Source organism: Drosophila ficusphila, unplaced genomic scaffold, assembly GCF_018152265.1.
Source record: "Drosophila ficusphila isolate 14025-0441.05 unplaced genomic scaffold, ASM1815226v1 contig_791, whole genome shotgun sequence".
Lineage (NCBI taxonomy): Eukaryota > Metazoa > Arthropoda > Insecta > Diptera > Drosophilidae > Drosophila > Drosophila ficusphila.
Genome location: NW_025064737.1, coordinates 21,686,029 through 21,704,572, shown reverse-complemented (window position 1 = coordinate 21,704,572; position 18,544 = coordinate 21,686,029). Strand labels below are relative to the sequence as shown.

The following is an 18,544-nucleotide window of genomic DNA, read 5'->3' as shown; positions in this document are numbered from 1 at the left end:
TATAAATTATATTTAAATTTGCTATACCTCAGTGTATGGGACTAGAAATTTAAATTATTAAAACATTTTTTTTAATCATAGTGGTAGGTAACATTCTTTATTTGAAGAAAATATAGGTACTTTAATGTTCAATTATTAGTTTTTACTAACATTATTTTGTTTCTTCTGTAAGACACATATAATATTGTAAATTTGGCGCTTTGCTTCGATTAGCAAATCGTCATTCAAAACGGCTAACTCTTTAGTTACAAATTGACTGAATTCTTCAGCTGATTTTTTTTTATCAAGAGGAATGTTTCCGAGGGGTTTGATTTTATCATCTTGTTCCAATATTTCAATAGACACTTTGCAGTTCCTAGGATCGGGATCAATTAGAGAATAGTCTATACTGGAAACAGAAGAGCCCAGCTGGGCGTTAACCTCGAAATTATTAACAACATTATCGTGGGAGCTCGAGAAATTGTTGATGTGGTCGGGATTTGATTTTGGCTCCATTTCCTTAAACCAGGCCGAGTCATCTTCGGAGCTGCAGCTGCTGGGGTCGGGAAATGGCTCAAACTTTGGCAAATCTAAAGGACTTAAGATCTGGGCTATTTTGGAATAATGAATCCACTCGGATTTGTCTCCCACAGTATCACGTTGAGTTCTACAAGGAATTTATTAATGAATTTTACAAGATTAAGAGGTTAAGAAAATTCTTACCTAAACGAGCGCGTAAGTGATTCAATTTTGGACTTGATATCACCAGGTAATATATTAAGCCCACGCTGCTGGAGCTCATTTTGCATATCCTTATAAACGTCCATTTTTTTCCTATCACTATGTATATGACAGGCAAACTTTTCCCAGACATCCACAAATACATTTTCTTCTGCCGGCTGCCAAACTTTTCGGGACTTTGCTTGAACTCTGCTCGTATTGCTGAACCTTTGCCTTTTCTTCTTAGCTTTAGGTTTTTCCTCGTCGTTGAAGAAGTGCCCTGCGCACTCTTCGAGGTAGACTGTATTAAATGGTCCCTCTGTATAATAAAAATTAATAGTTTTAATTTTTTTTTTAAAGATCTTTATAATTTCCAACCTGATTCGCTTTGGGATTGAGCTCGATCGTCCAAATAAACAGATGTTCGACTTATGTCTGAAATAGAAAAAATCCCTGATTATTTGATGTGTTTGGTGAATACCAGTTGTATCTCACGAGTAGTCTTCGAGGGCTGCGTATAGTCCTTCCATTCCAGATCCTTGACCTCCTTGGATGTTCCCGCCACCACAATTGCCATCGTATCGAAATGTCGCCAAGTTGTCGATGGATCCTCGCGCTCTAACAAGCTAAAAACTTCAAAGTATTTAAACTACTTCTATATCTTGACGTGTTATTACTGACTTGAAGTATTTCCGTTTTAACGTCTCCATTTTCGACTTTATTCCTTGGGCGCTGATTTCAATGCCTACTTCGCGGAAATATGGTTCCATTTCCGTATAAGTTTCCATTAACCTCTTGCCAGGGGTAAAAAGGTGGAGGTTGTGCACCCAGATATCGATGAATCTGTCCTCCTCGGAAGCCAGCCACTTCCGCTTGTTGGACACTACATGGAAATATTTAAAAATTAAGAATAAAATAGATTATCCTGAAAATGCGACTCATTTTTGCCGTTGTCATAGAAAATGTTTTAAAAGGACGATCCAAAAGTCTGGTTTCTAGCCTACCTAGACTCTTTGTCATTATATCGGGCTGATTAAAACGTTTTCTTCTTATGCTTTTTAAATCTATAACTTGTTTACTTTTAAATCGAGCTCAATGTTTGTTTACAATATTTTAGTTGGTGGTATGACCGTATTACAAAATGCCAAAAACCCCTGAAAACGTGGACTAAGGTTACCATTCTTGTTAACACGCCACTCGATCTCAGTGTGACCGTATAAGCCTGCGCGCGATACCAGGGGTAGGTATTCAGCCTCATTAACCGCCAAATTTAAATCTCTGCTGATAAATGCCAGACAATAAAAACAACGAGTTTTGAATAAAATTACGTAAATACATAGTTTATTTAAATGTTTAGTTTAAGCTTTAAAACTTATTTACATGGTTGTGCAGCAGCGATACAAGTATTTCCGTGTGGGGCTTTACAAAATACATAATAGGTACTCGTACATTAATAAATATATTTGTGTGTGTACTATCCTTGCTTTAGCAAACATTTTAAACCATGCATAAGGACACTCAGTTTCAATATCTTTCTAAACTCCAACCCTTTCCTGCTGTTCCTTCCCAGGGCCTTTTAACACCTTGATTGAATCGACTACAAAATATATTTTTGGTTCACTTAGTGCTAAATTGATTCACTTAGGATCTAATGGTGTACGAACATAAAGTACTATAGATTTTACACAAGCAGCATTAGATATTTCGTGGCAGATATTGTTGACTTAAACTGATGCCTGAAGTGATGAATGAGAGTTATTCGAATTCCGAACTAATTTCCGGTTACTTTCTATTTTTAGTAGGAACCTTGCCAAAAAGCTGAAGAAGCGCGACTTACAAATAAATAAATATACAGTTGCAAAAAGTAAATCGGTTACCTATATCATTATGCTGGCTAACTTACATGTTTATATCACTTTTCGCAAATAATTCGGTTCATTAAATTAATTTGAGGCCTTCGCACGAATACAAGTAATGGTAATAGATACAGTAACTAAATCGCGTTTTTGGTTGAAATCAATTTGAGTTTTCCCTTCTGCCAATGTTGATCTAGAAGATGTTGATCTGGAACTCGCTAACGATGCCCTCGAGGAAGTTCTTCAGGCTGTGGTAGGAGTGGCTGCGCCAATAGATGTTGTTGTTCACCTGCTCGATGGCCAAATCGATGGCCGATTCCACGGCCCGGAGGCCCAGTTTCCGGCATGTGGCGGCCAGTTCCAGAAGTTGGTGCTTGTGGTAATCCTTGTTCATGTAGATGGTCAGCGACTTGATCATCTCGGACAGAGTGGAGAAGCCATCGCCATAGCTGGGGTAATTTACAAAAAAAATGATTATCACAGGACATTGGATATATCCATTTAAACAGCACTTACTAGTCTGCTATCTCCTTGATGTTGCCCTGCAAAAAGTCGAAGGCTATCTCGTGGCCAATTGCATTGGAGGCCACTGCACGGAAGGCCAAGGCTCCGTCCTGCTTCAATATGCCTGAAGTGGGGTTGATGGTCATGTTGAGGTACCTGTTGAATAGTCATAAATTAGACTTTGATCTTGAGCTGCTCCCGAAGCACTCACTTTGATAGCAGCCAGGGCTTGGTGGTGCAGCCCAGCGAGGTCAGTATCTCCTCCTTCTCCGAAGCACTCGTGGTCGTCTTGTACTGCCTGTAGGCAAAGTACCATTCCGGCGAGGAGCCCTCGGCCAGAGAAGTGCAGTAAATCACAGACTTGAGGTTTGGCTTGATGCTGTGGATTTAATCGAAATGTGACTTTAAAAAAGTGACTCGCTATGGGGGACAATTGAAAACTCACGGATTCTTCTTGGGATTGCGCATCCACTCGCGGAACTTTATCTGCGCCGACTGAGTGCATCGATCGTAGTTGAATTTGCAGGCAAAGTAGGCCACCAAAGCGCGGTGTTTCAGCTGCAAGTGGGACTCATTGTCCGGCTCGTTCAAGCCGTAGTGTTCGAAGGCGGGACGAACAATGAACTTCATGAAAGCCTAGTTTTCCGAGGAACGGAATTAGTAACTTTAGGAGATGAAAATGATTAATGCCCTACCCTGAAAGTCTCGAAGGCTGGCTCCCTTTTGAGATTGTTAATGAGATAGTTGAGACCTGGCTTGGCAGCGCTCCACAGCAGCTCGTCATCCACAGCATCGAACAGCTCCATGAGGAAGGTCAATCTGCAGAGGAGGAACATTTGATAAACACATTTATGGACTATTTTCCGGCTGCCACTTACGGTATATCGTAGGTGAGGTACTCCGCCTGCGACAAGTGCAGGGCGTCGTCCAACAGCTGGGCCCTCGTGATCCTGGGCAGCGAGCTGAAGTTCTTCTTGAGCGCCAGCCAGGAGGTCATGTCGTAGTTGACCCTGTAGTAGCCCTGCCGGTTGAGATTCAGGTAGATGACGTTCTCCGGGTTGCTGCCCTGCCCAAACACGTTGCTCACGACGAGCTCCTCGTCGTCCTGGCTCCTCATCCAGTGGCTGGGAATGTTGTCGCCCTTGCGCAGCGCGTCCGTCTCGAAGGTAATGGGGATGAACCAGCGGCTGTGGTCCTCGGGATTCCGAGAGGGCAGCAGGTAGCGCTCCTGGCGCAGCACCAGATCGGATCCCCGCCGCTCCACATTGACCACCGGATAGCCGGGCTGCGTGATCCACGAGTCCATGATCTGCTTGACACTCAGGTCCATGGGCAGAGTGCCCTGCTCGTGGCCGTGGTGCGTGAGGATGGCCCACAGGTCGTCCCTGTCCATGTTATCGTAGGCGAACCTCTTCAGCAGATCCCGCGTCGCCGAGCGGAAGGCCTCGTCGCCTACAATCGAGTTGAGCATGCTCAGCAGGATGGTGCCCTTCGAGTAGCTGATCGGGTCGAAGATGCGCCGCACATCGCTGGTGGTCTGCACATCAAAGGATATGGCGTGCGTGGTGTTGTCCGCATCGTGCTCCATCGACTCCTTGAACTCCAGCGTGGTCAGGGTGTCCATGATCTGGAACTCGGGGTGGGCGTGCTCCAAAGCCTTGTAGCTCATGTAGCAGGCGAAGCCCTCTTTCAGCCAGAGGTCGTCCCACCACTTGGGGGTCACCAGGTTGCCGAACCACTGGTGGGCCAGCTCGTGGGCAATGATCTGGGCCACGTACTGCATGTGCTCCGAGGAGGAGGCCAACTCCAGGTCCTCGGGCACCAGGAGCGCCGAATCGCGGAAGGTGATCAGGCCCCAGTTCTCCATGGCGCCGAAACCGAAGTCGGGCACAGATACCAGATCGATCTTGGGCAGCTTGTTCTTCACTCCGAAGTAGTCCTCGTAGTAGGGCAGGAACTTTCGCACCATCTTGTAGGCATAGTGGGTCATGCCCACGAACGTTGGCCTGGTCCAGATCTCAACCCGCGGACTTATTTCTCGATCCAGAGCTGCATACTGCGAGTCCACCATGTTGGACACTATGAAGGCCACCAGGTAGGTGGGCATCTTGGGCGTGGTCACGAAGTCATCCCGCACGTAACCCCGGCGATAGGAACTGCTGTGCGATTTGGGCATGTTCGAGAGGGACATCTTGTACATCGTACTCCGGACTATGCTGATGGAGAAGTTGGCCTTCATGTCGGGACGATCGAAGCAGGGGAAGGCGCGACGGGCATCGATGGGCGAGAACTGGGTGCTGATCATCCACCTAAAGAGTAACCAAGTTGTAAAAGGGATTTCCTATATTACAAAGGGACTACTTACTCTTCCTTCTTGGTGTCTGGATTGGTGTAGCTGGTCTTGTAGACGCCCTGCAGCGTGTCCGTCACCTGGCTGACAAAGTCCAGACTGAGCAGCAGCTTCAGCTGGGACTCCTCGGCCAGAGCCTTCTCCAAGTTGATCACAAAGGTGGTATTGTCGTCGCCGTAATCGCTGTCGAAGTCCAACTCCTGCTCCTCAGTGGCATTGATCGCCTTATCAGGAGTGGCACGGATGACCCGGACATTGGAGATGCTGACATTGTGAACGTCGAGTACGATGGGCTCCCAGCTGGTCACCTCGCTCACATCCCGCTCGATTTCGATGGTCAGGCTGCCGTTGCTAACCGATTTCTCCGCATTTGGTTCAATCAGCAGGCTGCAATGAGGAGGGGGAATTACCGAATTAGACCGGGAAATGCCAAACAAACATCTACCACAGGTGAAATGCAAATGGCTGCCAAAAATGTCAGTGCGGCCAAATCAAAAGTGCCAGTCAATCAATCAGCCGCCAAGAGGGCAAATTAGAAGGGACCAGAGCCAAACATGTGTGTTTGGCATCCCATGCCATCCGCACTGCGATCTGCCTCGAACTTCGGTCGCCGCCATTAGTCCGGGATGGCGGCAAATGAAATGCATGCCATCATACATAAGTCGCATCAGTAATATCAGCAATCAAATCAAAGCAAACAAGAAGCGGTGTGAATGCCTGGTTAAGCAAGTCGAATCATTAATGCTCTATTTGAAAAGCTAATTCCATATGAAGTTAAAATTGATTTTCAGCACAGTGCTGTAATCTTTTTCCCTGAGCATCCCCTACAAATATTTGTGAACAAATACTATAACTTTCTTCTACTAATCAACGAAGCCATGATGACAGAGTATTGCACTCGATTGAATATCAATTCCCTCAGCTCGGTTTCTTACACGAATGCCAAGAATGCCGAGACCCGCTGGCAGATGCAGAAAGTTGCAGACCCATCCTCCAGCCTCCAATTCCCCACTCCTTGCCAATCTGAAGTCCCCTGGGTGCGGACTTTGCGCCTAGTTGCAATTAATTGAGCCGATTGGCTTACAACGCGTGTGCCGGGGGCAACCAGGAAGCGAGCTTCGAGATAGTATCTCCCAGATACGGCTCACCACTGGCCGCCACTGAGCAAAGTGGCTTTGATCGGCAGCTGCACAATCACTTGCCATCGGTAGGCTCGAGTGGCAAAGCGCTGCTGCACTTGCCGCCATCCATCAAGAATCGACTTTAGCCACCGATTCCCCCGGAGTTTTTGAGGCTGCGTGCGGTGCTCAAATTATTGCCCAGCTTGGGCTTTCTGTGTCAATTATAATTAATGCACATCTTCACTGGGCAAAGTATCTTTCTATCTGGCCATCTATTTGGCGCATTATGTCATGCCGACTGTCGGCGTGCGTTAATTCTTTCCTCAGATCTGTGCCGCAACTTCTCCGATGTGTGACCGATGGATGGATGGATAAACAGATGTATGGATGGTTTCTGTGTTTCGGCCATCTCCTGCGGAGGCCCAAACAAGTTGTACTATTAGTATGCCTGCCTTCAAGTAGCTGGCTGGTGTCCACTTTGTAGCACGGCGACTACTGAACTGCAACGGCTCAATCCTTGACCCACTTTGGGCCGTGGAAATAGAAAAATAAACGTGTACTCACGACCCCAGAAAAGTGACGTCAATGGGGTTAGTTTGGGGTGGATGCGAGTGAAGAAGTTTGCCAAGGATAAAGATAAAAACTCGCCGGCTACGAAGCGATATTTATGAGATGGGCTTTGAATAAGTTTGCTCCATAACCCTATATGCATATATTAGCATTTTAACATTGCATGCCATAAAAAACTTATTCGAAATTACTTAAGTACTAGCAGCAAAAACCGGATATGATTCTGATTTATTTAATTTTGACGAGGCTGCTTTTTCAATATATCATCATTATTATCTTGTTGACCGATTAAGCTATCATTCTAAATTTAACATCTTCGACAGACTTTCCTCTTAAATTGGCATAACTCATCGAGATAGAAACGTTTTAGCTGAAACAAATTGATCTAGCTTTCCATCAAATGTCAGCGGGACAAGATCTAGATAGATTCCGGCATTTGCAGCGACAGCAAAAAGAGCCGGAAATTGTGGAAAATCTGAGTGAGCAATTTAGATGTCAGTGGGATTGCATCTGGGCTTGAATTGAAATGCGAGCATGCAAAGCAATTTAAACAGAAGACGGGGTTTCAGCGCGTGTTGTTGGGCTTAATTTTCATTGAGAGTAAATGGTGGACTAAGTGGTAAATTGCTCTACTTGCCTGTAGTGAAGTGGACGCCATCCTTCGTAGAGTTTCAAAGGACGACTTGTGGGCTTGGTAGATTGGTTGGATTTATTGGTGCTGCTTTCCTCGACTTCCACCGGAATGTCACCCACTTGTGGAACCAGCATTTTAGTTTCGGGCTTCGCACTTGACGGGAGCGGTTCGCCCCTCGTGGACGTGGCCAAGGTTGTACCAGTGGGCGTAGGTGTGGGCGTGGCCAGGGGAGCGGGCGGGGGAGAATTCAGGCTCACCCAGCCAGCCGTTTGGATGGGCGTGGCATTCACATCGGGATGATCGGCGGTGATGCAACTAAAACGAAGGATATCGTACAAATCAGTTTTGGGCTTGCTTTATGCAAAGTGCTCGGGTCACACCCAATTCGCATATTTTTTTGACCCTTCCACACCTCGAAATGCGTCGTCTCTTTTGGGAGGCGAAGGAAAAGCTTGTGAGCTGCTTTCACTTTCCGAATGAGGTCATTTCGCCTTCGACTGCCAATTAGCACGCTTGCCAAAACGCTTAGCGAAAATGCAAAACGGAACCGCGAAGCAAAGCAAATACCGGACCAAACTTAAAAAGCAGAACACACCCAGATTGAATTAATATCGGGTTCACCATCACTTACTTAGGAGTCACTTCCTTGGGATTCAATCCTTGTCTGGTCACAAAGTAGGTTATGGCAATGGTGAAGAGAAGGGCCACGACTGCCACAAAGGCTGAGATGATCAAACACGCCTTGGAAACGTAGAATCCCGATGGCGGCCCGTTGAATACGTATTTCTGGCCATTCTTGGTCTTGAGCTGACCCCCTGGAAAAAAAAACAAGAATCATTTTAGAATTAATTTTCTTTTTGCTTAGTAATTAAATGTAATCCCTATTTTCCTCTAAAAAATCGATCATTTTCCCAAGAAAGGAAAAATAATGGGCTGAAGTTGTATCGTCATATCTCATTAAACTCTTAATAAAATTCTTAATCCATAGGCATTCTTACCCAAAAAATTTTGTTATGTCAATTTTTTGCAAAAAAAAAAATGGTGAAAAAATGCAAAATTCTGGAAAATTAGTTTTCAAGTATGAGCCGAAAAGTGACAGGGATTGTTAGGCGTGGTCACCAGTTGGCTAAAACAGTGCTCGTTTCAGCTCTAGGGCACCTTTTGACCACGTTATGCATATTTCAGTTTTAACAAATTGTTTCTAATATTTTATTTTTTGCTAGTCAAATTGTTGGAGTTTTTCACACCCACACTCAGCAATAAAGTTTATGCTTTGTCCAAATAATTGATTGCTTTCACTGCATTTAAAAATTGTTTATAGATCTTTTATTGTTTCGAAATTTCTGGGATGCCGATGCAATATATGCATATTTATGTTCATTCATTCAATGTAAACAAACGATGGCAACATCAAACTGATTTATAGCATAATTTAGCCAAGAGTGGAGTGGCTGTAAGCAAAGTTATCTAGCCATTTAGCGTAGCGTTAAGAACGACATGTGGAAAACCAAGCCCCGGGTTCCCCGTTCTTCCCGCTGCGTTTCTGGCCTAAACTGATCGTTAAACTCGCTCTTTATGGCAAAAAATGAAGTTGAGGAAAAATAATGTTTTTCTAATTTGAAAGGGCAAAACACTCTGTTAAGCAAGCTAAGAAGTACCAAAGTAGTTGGGCTTTGCGCCGGAACATATGAAAACAGTGATGCACAAAAGTATTTATATTAAAAAAATGCATAGAAATATTTACGGCATTGTTTTGATTAGCAAACTAGACTATAGCATTCAAGAATTTTCTGATGAGTAAAATGTAAGGCATGGCATTCAAGTGAAAACTATACTTTTCCTGGTATACTGTTATCTGAAAACCTTGCGCTAAAAAAAGAACTCGATCATCCTGATAAGATATAAACATGACGATAAGCTAAAATTTGTACGTACGCTCACGAAGCAATGCGGAAGTAGATAAAAAGCTTTTCAAGAGCTCTTCAGATGAAAGAGTGGATTCGCACTTTCCGCACTCACTGTTTCCCTGTCATCGAACGGGAGCAGAAATAGAAGCACGTGCTGGGAATTTTCAATTACCCGATTACCATTTCACGCTGGCCTTCACCGAAGGAGGCCTCAAACTTTTTATGATGTGTGCGCATGGCACTTTTATAGGAAAGGCATCGGTATGTCAGTGAACTATCGCTTCTTGTTTTAATTAAATTTCACTAAGAGGCCGACCGTGTTTCGTGGAAAGGTTGCGGTAACTTTCTAACGCACGCTTTTCGATTTTCCACCTTTTCCACCTGTTGCAATGTATCTGCAGTTCATCTGAAAGGCCAACACACATCTGCTCCCGCAACCCCGCCCCAATTCCCTAGATTCCCCCGCTTTGATCTTCGACCACAGTGCGATGGAATTTATGTGGTGCGGCCGAAAATAAAATCAACTGCACCACCTGCAGCTGCGAGCTGATTAGAGGGGCAATGCGGATCTCATGCTCGACTGATAAATCAGTTGTCAAGAACTATAACTCAGAGATAGCAACGCCCTGAAAGCTTTTCACATCTTTCCCTGTTTTTCCATTCCATTTTACAATTATTTATTGTTTGTTTGGCTCTGCTCCAACGAGTGGGAGGTGGAAAAAATCTCGTTTTGATGAACACATGATGAACCTCAATTTCCGCCATGGAGGGTGTTCCTTTGGAGTTGCTTCATTAGCAGCGGGAGACAAACAACTCCATCGCATCGATCCCCACCTCCCAGCTATTCCCACCCCAAACGGCGGTTTAATATTCATAAGTCGAAGTTTAAGTAGCGTCAAGTGACAATAAAACATTCAAATTAAGTTGAGTAAAGTGAAATTGTGTGGGCGCAAGCGTGAGGCGCCATCAAAATTGGGCACGCCCACGGTATTTGGGCCGATTCGACTTTAATGTGGGAATGCCGAACCCGTAAAACTTAACGAAAATGGTTAATGAAAATGCTAATTCGGCTTGATTAAAGATTGGAATCATCTGGAGCGATCAAAATTCGAAATGTTCTTTATATGGCTGGATGCCTATTAACATCAGTGTAAAACCTAAAAAAAACAAAATCTTAAATATGCTTACTTTTCTAAGTCGGTTTTACTCTTTATTTAGTTCTCCCCCTTTTTATATTTTTTTTCTGTTTTTTATTGATTTTCTATTTCAAGTATAAATGAGAAAAATTGTCATATAAATTTTGAAACATACCCAAAAATCTGTCCTTTGATATGTAATCGAAATGGAAACGTTTTCGTATGTTTTTCGTGTCGTCGAATCTAAAACTACGCAACTTGGCAACGAATCCTTGGAGAGGACCTCCACCCGCGTGGGCGGAGGAGCCAGGAGCCGATCCTGCCGACGACGAAGGACCTGGCGGTGATGATAATGAAGCGGAAGCAGATGCGTTTTTGGATGCGTTTGTGGCTGCGGTGGCTGATGTCGGAGTGCCGGCTGCTGATATTGATGTGGTGGTGGGCGCGTAAACTGCAGATGCCATTAATGGTATTTGCAGTTTGGGATTGGAATAGGATATGATGGCTGCATTAGACGAGAGGGAGTAGAAGAAAAAACAGAGAGCGAGCTGAATTTCAAGCCGAATGAATTTGAAAGCAAGGTGAAATGGATGAGATGGTGTTTATTAATCGTACAATATGGTTACTACTAGCGTGTCCAATGTGAGCGAAATAAGGAAAGAAAATGAAAATGGGGTGTAGGAAACTGAAAGCAAAAGTAAATTCGTGGTACATATGTGCGGGTGAAGTCGAATCGTTGGCAATTTAATTGAACGGCATTCGATCAAATTGACGCCGTCGCTGATGAGGGGGAAAATGCCGAAGGGAAAGGGGCTTGGAAAATGAGAATGCGGCTTGGAAAATGAGAATGCGTTCAGTGGCACGTGTCGCTGCAGGGAGCGGGTCCCAGTTTTCATGCCCCCAAGCCGTTGAATTTCCCTATTTGATTTTCGTTCCCTTTGTTATTTACCAGCGATGCGTGAGTGTAAATTACACAGAGGCGATTTGCCGATTGCCGGCGCCAAATGTTTGAAATATCGCTAAAAATACACACCCAAGCAAACGCACATTTACAGCATGTTCTTGCAATCTGCGAGTGTGTGTCAGCACTTCGGTGTTATTCAACTTTGGCAGATCGGCAGCTTCTATAATTAGCCATAAGGAAATTTGAAATGATTTTTACACATTTATAGAACAATAAAGAGAACAATGGCTGGCGAAATTGCTTCCTAATAGTCTATGTTTTGATACCCTCCAAGTGTGTAAATAAACAGAAATCGAACAGAAACATTCAAATAAATTTCCGCATGGAGATTTTAACCACAAGAAAATCTGCATATCTGCAGATAACCATTCTATTCTAATTTTTTTCGAAGCAGTTTTCATTTTAATTTGAAAATATTGACCATATTCAAATGGGTATTGAAATTTTCCTTTGAAATTAATAGAGATTTTGTCGACACCTCTTCATAGATTAATATTCATTGCGGGTTTCCGCATATCCCCACATTAAAGTCAATATTTTTCAAACACATCCCATTTGTATTAAATGTTAGCACTTTCTGGTGTTGAACATCAAAGTCCGGTGCGTTCACGTTCTCGGTCGCCAAATGAATCATCGCCGGATCAGTTGATCAGTCAAACGAAACCATGAGCCCAGCGAACACCTATAGATCCCCAGAACCCCTTACCCTTATTTAGTTTTATTATACTGGTTCTGGTTTGGTTTGGTTTGCTTTTACTCCGTTGGTTAACGAAATCGAAAATGAACTGAACTCATAAAATTTAAACGCGGCAACTGTTTGCTTTTCGCACACACACCAGATCGTTTTACTCGAAATTACTTTGGTTTTGCGGGCTCGAATTACGCGCAGAGGGTACTACTCCATATCTTAATGACTCAATCATGCGTTAAATGCCAAAACATCACAAGCACCTTTTTACACATGTAGACGCTAACAAGAATTCAATAGCAGCAATAACAAAAATTTGATTACTCGACTTTGAACTTGGGGAAGTGATTGAGCTAAATCGAAGAATGTTTAAGTGGCGTTTTCTTTGTTTAAGCGAGTAAAATAAACATATTGGACTGCTTTTTAGAACGCATTATAAATTACAATGTATATATATGTATATGTATGTATTTAAGCTGTTGATAATGGCTTCATGAAACACTAAAATTGGTAAACTTATTCAAAATATTTTAAATCCCAACGGAAAGGACACAGATTTGTCAAAAGATTGGATTTTTAAGAATAAATAAACATCCCGATGGGAATTACTATCTAGAAACTTTGTAATAACATGATTCCTGCGAGAGTTGTGATAAGAAAGCCAAAGGGAAGTAATAGGGGAACTAGTTTAACAAAAATGACATTGCGAAAGACCCAAAAGCGATACATAAATTCTTATCGCGACGCTGACATTTAATTGGAAAGAAATTGTCGCATTTACGTCATCAAGCTGCCGCGACTGCTTTCTTCTTTTGTCACAGGGCCAACATAATGGACCCGGTATCTTATCGGACCCATCGAAATCACAGGCAGCCAAACAAACGTTTCTCTTCACTCGGCCTGTTATTTTCGTTAATTGTGCATGTTGGCAGTGGAAAGGGCAGAGCTCTTTCTCCGCTTCACACTTGCATGGAGTGCGATTCAATTGGTTACGTTCGCCGAGTGTGTCATATTTAATGATAACCCATATTCCCAAAGGGGTACGCGGTATGTGGGTTATGTAAACAACTTCTGGTCATGCTTACAAGTGAATTTCTTTCAACTGGCCCCAGACAAAGATGCCCCAACTGCGATAGCCGCTGTGGAATCCCTTTTCACGCTCTTTTTTTCGAGAGGGTCTCAAACTGGGTTGAGTCACTTTTAATGCCCGCCATCTGCCAGGAATCTGTTGGCAGCTTTTCTGCATTTCCTTGTGCCTTGGTGACCCAGTTCTCGAGCCCCTTCGCAGGAAGTTTCCTGATATTTTCAGCCTTAATTAGCGCCGAAAGAGGAGGATGTCTCCGAAGTCTCCGAACTCAAAACACATGGTTTTCTGCACGAAAATGTTATATAGGTCAGAACAACATGTGCGAGATTGAAATTGACACCCCGAGGCGCATTTTACAAGAAGAAGATATTATGTCACATACAAAGTCGCGTTAGACTTTTAATTGGCAGCCACTTAAGTTGTTGAAAAAACATTGTACGCCGGGGTTTTTCGCGTTTCTATACTTTCCGCTTCGTTTTATACGCTTTTTATCGTTTTGCAGAGGCAGCCGAAATGTCTGGCCTTAACAATAACAAATGTTAACCCGCCTCGCATTGTCAATTGCTGAATGTTTACACATTCGAGGGAGAGCGAGCAAACTGATCCAATCGGACGCGAGTTTAGTGAACTCGGGCCAGAACGTGTCGAGGAACTCCAATGGAGCTGCTTTTATTTTTCCCCATTTCTCCGTTTTGCATGCCTCTAATGAACCATTCAGCCGATGATTAAAGGGAGTGCTGGCCCCGGGAATACTACATATATTCTGCGGAAACGTCAGCATAACTCATGGAACTCCAATTGCTAATGTTGCATGCGCGGAGGTAATAAACCATTCATTTCTTGTCGCATCCACAAAAAAACAAAAGAGGAACAAATCTCATCTACGAAAACCCACAGCCGCAATGTTTATTCGATGTATATCTTTGTAGGCATTAGCTTTCTGACGCCTCGACAAAACTGTTTACTTCTGGACGAGCTTGACCTAATGCATTCCCTTTGATTGAAGCCGCTGCTCGAATTCGTTGAATTGCGAAGAGTTTTCGGGGGAAAAGCAAACAAATAAAAGTGAAACATGACATTAGCATAACCCGACTGAAAGCCCGGTTAGGGATTTTTTTAATATTCAATATTTTTCGGTTGCAAAAGGGAAAACAAAGAGCGAACTGCTAATGAAGTTGTTCACAAAATGCAGTTAATTATGCGTCGCCTGGAAGTCAAGTTCCAGATGTGATTTTTCCCCCTTTGGGTCACGTTTCCGGTGCAGAGCAGAAAGAAACCGAAAACCAGTCGCACTGTTTGCAGTTACCCAACGGTAGCCAGAAGAATTACCTCCCGACATAATTATAATTGTGTATCGTCTACATGGGCGGAGATTTAAGGGGTGCATCAAGGGAGGGATTCATCTTGATGAGAAAAGCTGTCCAACACATTGTATCAACATGCGAGCTGACAGAGCACCGAGATATCCGACAGAACTTGCCACCTTTGTGGCACAAAGCACCAGAAACTGAAGATCTCCGCAGTTTGGGGGGACACATAAAGTGTGTAGAGGATGGAATGGGAATGACAACATTTGGAATCCAAATATCTGGCTGGCGACAAACAAGCCTTGAGATTTAAATGTTTTTCTTCGGCTCTGGCGGAGTGTTGGCTGTTGTTTGTGATTTATCATAAACTGCCGTTGACACCCTTACCGAAAGTGGGCGTGGCAGCAGAGCATTCGCCATGCCTCTTCATGCCCCACGAGTCGTGCAACTCGAAATGCAATTCGCTTCACTCCGCCAATTACCATAAGATTACCATTATGGCCAAGCAAAGCGAGCTATTTTTCATGCCCAGATCAAGTGGTTGTTGAAAATAAAGGAAAGAGTGAGTTACAGATAAGTTTCGCGGCGAAAAAAGAACTGAACAAAATCTTTAAACACGTAAAAAAGTTTTAAGCATGTTCGACAAAAGGTATCTTTACAGGTAAAATCATTGGAGGTGATCTGAATTCCAATCACATACGCTATCCAAAGTTTGCCCATCAGGTTGTAAACTTTACACCAAGTCCATTATGCTAGGCACAACCTTCCCCAGCTTAAAAATGACAAATTAAAGCACTCAGAAACGACACCAAAATTCGACACTTTGCCGTGCAGTTTTTCGAGTGCGGCTAATTTGTAAATTAAATTAGCGCTCATTCCCATTTGACGGTAGCGAATGACGCCACCGGGCAACAAAGCAGCCGTCAGTATTTCAGACAGTCATAAACCTCGCACAACCCAATTTTAATTAGCCGGGCAAACCATCAGATACCAAACCGAAAAAGCCGTTCATGCAGCTTGTGGGTGAAGCTTTTTCAGAAACATTTTGCATGTCGAACAAGGCCCACGAAATGCCATAAAAACTGGACGATATAAAACCGCCGAAACGAAATTTTACCTGAGAAGAATACTTGAGATTGGATAAACTTCAAAGCTGCCAAAATGTTGTATGAAAACAATTCTCTATCCAAACTGCCAGAGGCCCAGTCTTAAACTTTATTGGGGGATCTTCAAACAAGCCCCCTTGAAGGCACTTCACTGCTCGAATTATACATTTTTAAAAGGCTTAAACAATTCTCCGTTTTAATTATCGACGACACGTAAACCAAGCACATGTAGAAAAACCAATTTGTTTCCTTTACAATTCTTTATAACTAATAGGAAGAAACGTTGCGTTTTTTATGTAGTTTTGATTGTTATATGACATGCAACCATTCTGATGAATTTCAGATTTGAGGACTAAATTGGCTGGCATTTTGTAATTACTGGTTAAGCGTTTTACAATTTTTAGCAGTTTTGCAAGTCAGCAGAAATACTTTCATTAATTAAAAATGTGAACAGGCAGGAAAAACGTTGCAATTTATGAATGAAGTTTGCTTAAGTTCAATGAACAATAAAACGACCCTCGATTCCAAAGTATATGACAGTATTTATGTGAGTTCTGATGTCCAATTTATTGCCAATTGTTTGCTTTGTAAAAACAAAGCGAAAATTGTTCTAAAGGTAATTAATTAATATGCAGGCAGCATTATTGCTCTTATCAAATGTGAAAAATCTGACTGACTACACCCACTTTCTGTTAAAACTGTTACGCCATTTTTAAGTTTCAATATCAGATCGTTAAATAAATTGGCACGTAATTTTGTAACGCCCATAAACCATCATTTTGTTAAAAAAAATAGTTTTCCACTTGACTTTAGCTGTCCTTGATGCGAATTAAACTGTCACCGTATATAACCAATAATTTGCTCATAACACACGCCTGGGCATATACGAAATTGTGTTTACTTTTTTGAGGAAATACATATTCTCATTTGAAATTATAGACCCACGTTGTGAACTTGACGTTTTGTTTTTGAGCTTTTGTTTTTTATGATGCTAATTTAATCGGTAGCTATTTGGCTGTGCGCCAAATTATTTTGCTCTCGTTTTCAACTCGCTGGCACTGACATTGTCACGCCTTTTTAGTGAAAGTATTTTCAGTAATTTTATTTATATTGCCCGTCAGAATTTTGTTTAAAGATTCTCGAAAATAGCTATACATTAGCAGGAGATCTGAGCAAACGATGGGTGCTATGAGTGAGGTTTCCACGAAATAGATTCGAAAGTGGATTATTCGGGTTCTTCAAATGTTGAATGTGTGGGCTTATCCAGGCCCTCTGATCCACCAGATCCACTCGCAATTCTGGCATTGGTGGTGCATGATTTATCGTTGTCATTTATTCGCTGCCACGAAAGGGGCAGCTAATTTGAGTTTAATGAAGCCCGCAACACCTCAAAATAAAAATCCCCCAGGGCTTGTCGGTGTCCAATCGTCGAAACAGCCTACACCACCACAGCCCAAGGTCCGTTTTTATTATAAAAATTGATTAATTGCCATGGGGATTGTTTTTTACATTTCCGTTAATTCTTTTTTGCCAATCTAGAGCCGGCCTACGGATGCCAATTATGAGAATTTGGAGTAATCCAATTACGAGTCGCGTGGGTGGCAGACTTTGCTCAGATCTGCCTGAAGATAGGGTCCATAAATCTGCACTTAACTTCACCCACTGTCTCTGTATCTGCAGTGGGGCATACACAATGGAAGATAAGAATCTGTTCCGCATTATGACATACGTTTGCCGGGGCCCGAGTCTTATGCAGCTCAGGTGCCAGAGGCCCGACAATTTATCTAACCATTAAACGCCAATCTTGGGGCTTCAAATACGTGCCGGCTTCCAGGAGGCACAGGCCACAGACTACAGACTACCGACTACCGACTGCGAAATGACGGATAGCATCTTTCGCCTTCAACGCCATTTACTTTGATGCATTTCCAATTCACAATGTCGGGGGATCGGTGGCTAAGTCACGAGCTGCCCCTGGTCTTTTGTGCTGGCCATTTTGACTAATTTTGTTCGAAAAAGTAAAGGAAAAACCACAATTTTGCATGCCAAGACCGAGCTTGAAATCTACACCGAAAATCACTTAGCCCCATTTAACTCGACTGACCATTAAAATAAATTATTTAATTTTATTATTGCCGATAAAGCTGCAAAATAATGTGGCTGAAAAATGCTTAAGATTTGACAGGCAGTTAGTCTTAGCCAAGATAAAATCGGCAAAAAATGACTAAGCTTGTTCTCGGTCCGAAAATTGGCAAGTTTTACTCGGAAGACGACAGCTCGAAGTAGACTTCCTATCTTGAATGTATTTAGCCATAAAAGGTAGCCCAAAGTTTGATGACTTCTTGACTTTCTCATGCTTGAAACTGGCAACATTGCCCCCGATGAAAACTATCAACATGGCTGCACATGCGCAAAACACTGCCGCTGACTAATAAAATTTGCATACCCGCATGAGCACAGTTTTCATTGCTCGAAATGAAATGAAACGCCTCAGATGAAATATGTCAACTGCAATTGGCGCTACTGCAAATTGATTTCAATTGTATGCACAAGAGCGCCACGAGCTGACGTCATTTCCATGAGTATTTTTTGCCTCCAGTTGTTGGTCAAGTCGG

General features: G+C 42.9%; 2 protein-coding genes across 6 annotated transcripts in view; both read right to left on the bottom strand.

Annotated features, from left to right (window-relative positions):
• Positions 1 to 120: 120 nt before the first annotated feature.
• LOC108095672 lies at positions 121 to 1,840 on the bottom strand. 3 transcript variants are annotated; one of them, XM_017196840.1, is made up of 7 exons: positions 1,704 to 1,821; positions 1,381 to 1,582; positions 1,195 to 1,325; positions 1,078 to 1,134; positions 703 to 1,018; positions 421 to 646; positions 225 to 355 (listed from the first exon to the last, which is right to left on the bottom strand). In XM_017196840.1, the coding sequence occupies exons 1-7, from the start codon at positions 1,717 to 1,719 to the stop codon at positions 335 to 337; spliced, it is 969 nt and encodes a 322-aa protein (XP_017052329.1). In that variant the 5' UTR covers positions 1,720 to 1,821; the 3' UTR covers positions 225 to 334. The 3 variants fall into 3 exon arrangements, with proteins under 3 accessions (XP_017052328.1, XP_017052327.1, XP_017052329.1); XM_017196839.1 differs by having other exon boundaries at positions 121 to 646; positions 1,779 to 1,840; XM_017196838.1 differs by having other exon boundaries at positions 121 to 646.
• A 171-nt stretch (positions 1,841 to 2,011) lies between these two features.
• The window catches only part of LOC108095840 (aminopeptidase N), a 28,784-nt gene continuing 12,251 nt past the window's right edge, over positions 2,012 to 18,544 (bottom strand). For 2 of the 3 annotated variants that reach the window (XM_017197131.2, XM_017197132.2), the window contains 10 exons: positions 10,953 to 11,282; positions 8,366 to 8,549; positions 7,738 to 8,049; positions 5,425 to 5,796; positions 3,938 to 5,368; positions 3,755 to 3,878; positions 3,505 to 3,695; positions 3,271 to 3,438; positions 3,072 to 3,215; positions 2,012 to 3,004 (listed from right to left, as the gene is read on the bottom strand). In XM_017197131.2, coding sequence (XP_017052620.1) covers positions 2,749 to 3,004; positions 3,072 to 3,215; positions 3,271 to 3,438; positions 3,505 to 3,695; positions 3,755 to 3,878; positions 3,938 to 5,368; positions 5,425 to 5,796; positions 7,738 to 8,049; positions 8,366 to 8,549; positions 10,953 to 11,282 — 3,512 coding nt within the window. In that variant the 3' untranslated portion in view covers positions 2,012 to 2,748. The remainder of the gene's footprint in view (positions 3,005 to 3,071; positions 3,216 to 3,270; positions 3,439 to 3,504; positions 3,696 to 3,754; positions 3,879 to 3,937; positions 5,369 to 5,424; positions 5,797 to 7,737; positions 8,050 to 8,365; positions 8,550 to 10,952; positions 11,283 to 18,544) is intronic. The other variant, XM_017197134.2, reaches the window with a different exon arrangement.

Bases quoted from the DNA above. Each gene is read 5' to 3' on its own strand.
- LOC108095672 (XM_017196838.1), bottom strand. The intron at 1,326-1,380 runs GTCAGTAATAAC...TGAAGTTTTTAG, and splicing joins TTAAAACGGAAATACTTCAA to CTTGTTAGAGCGCGAGGATC. The intron at 647-702 runs GTAAGAATTTTC...AATTCCTTGTAG, and splicing joins TCACTTACGCGCTCGTTTAG to AACTCAACGTGATACTGTGG.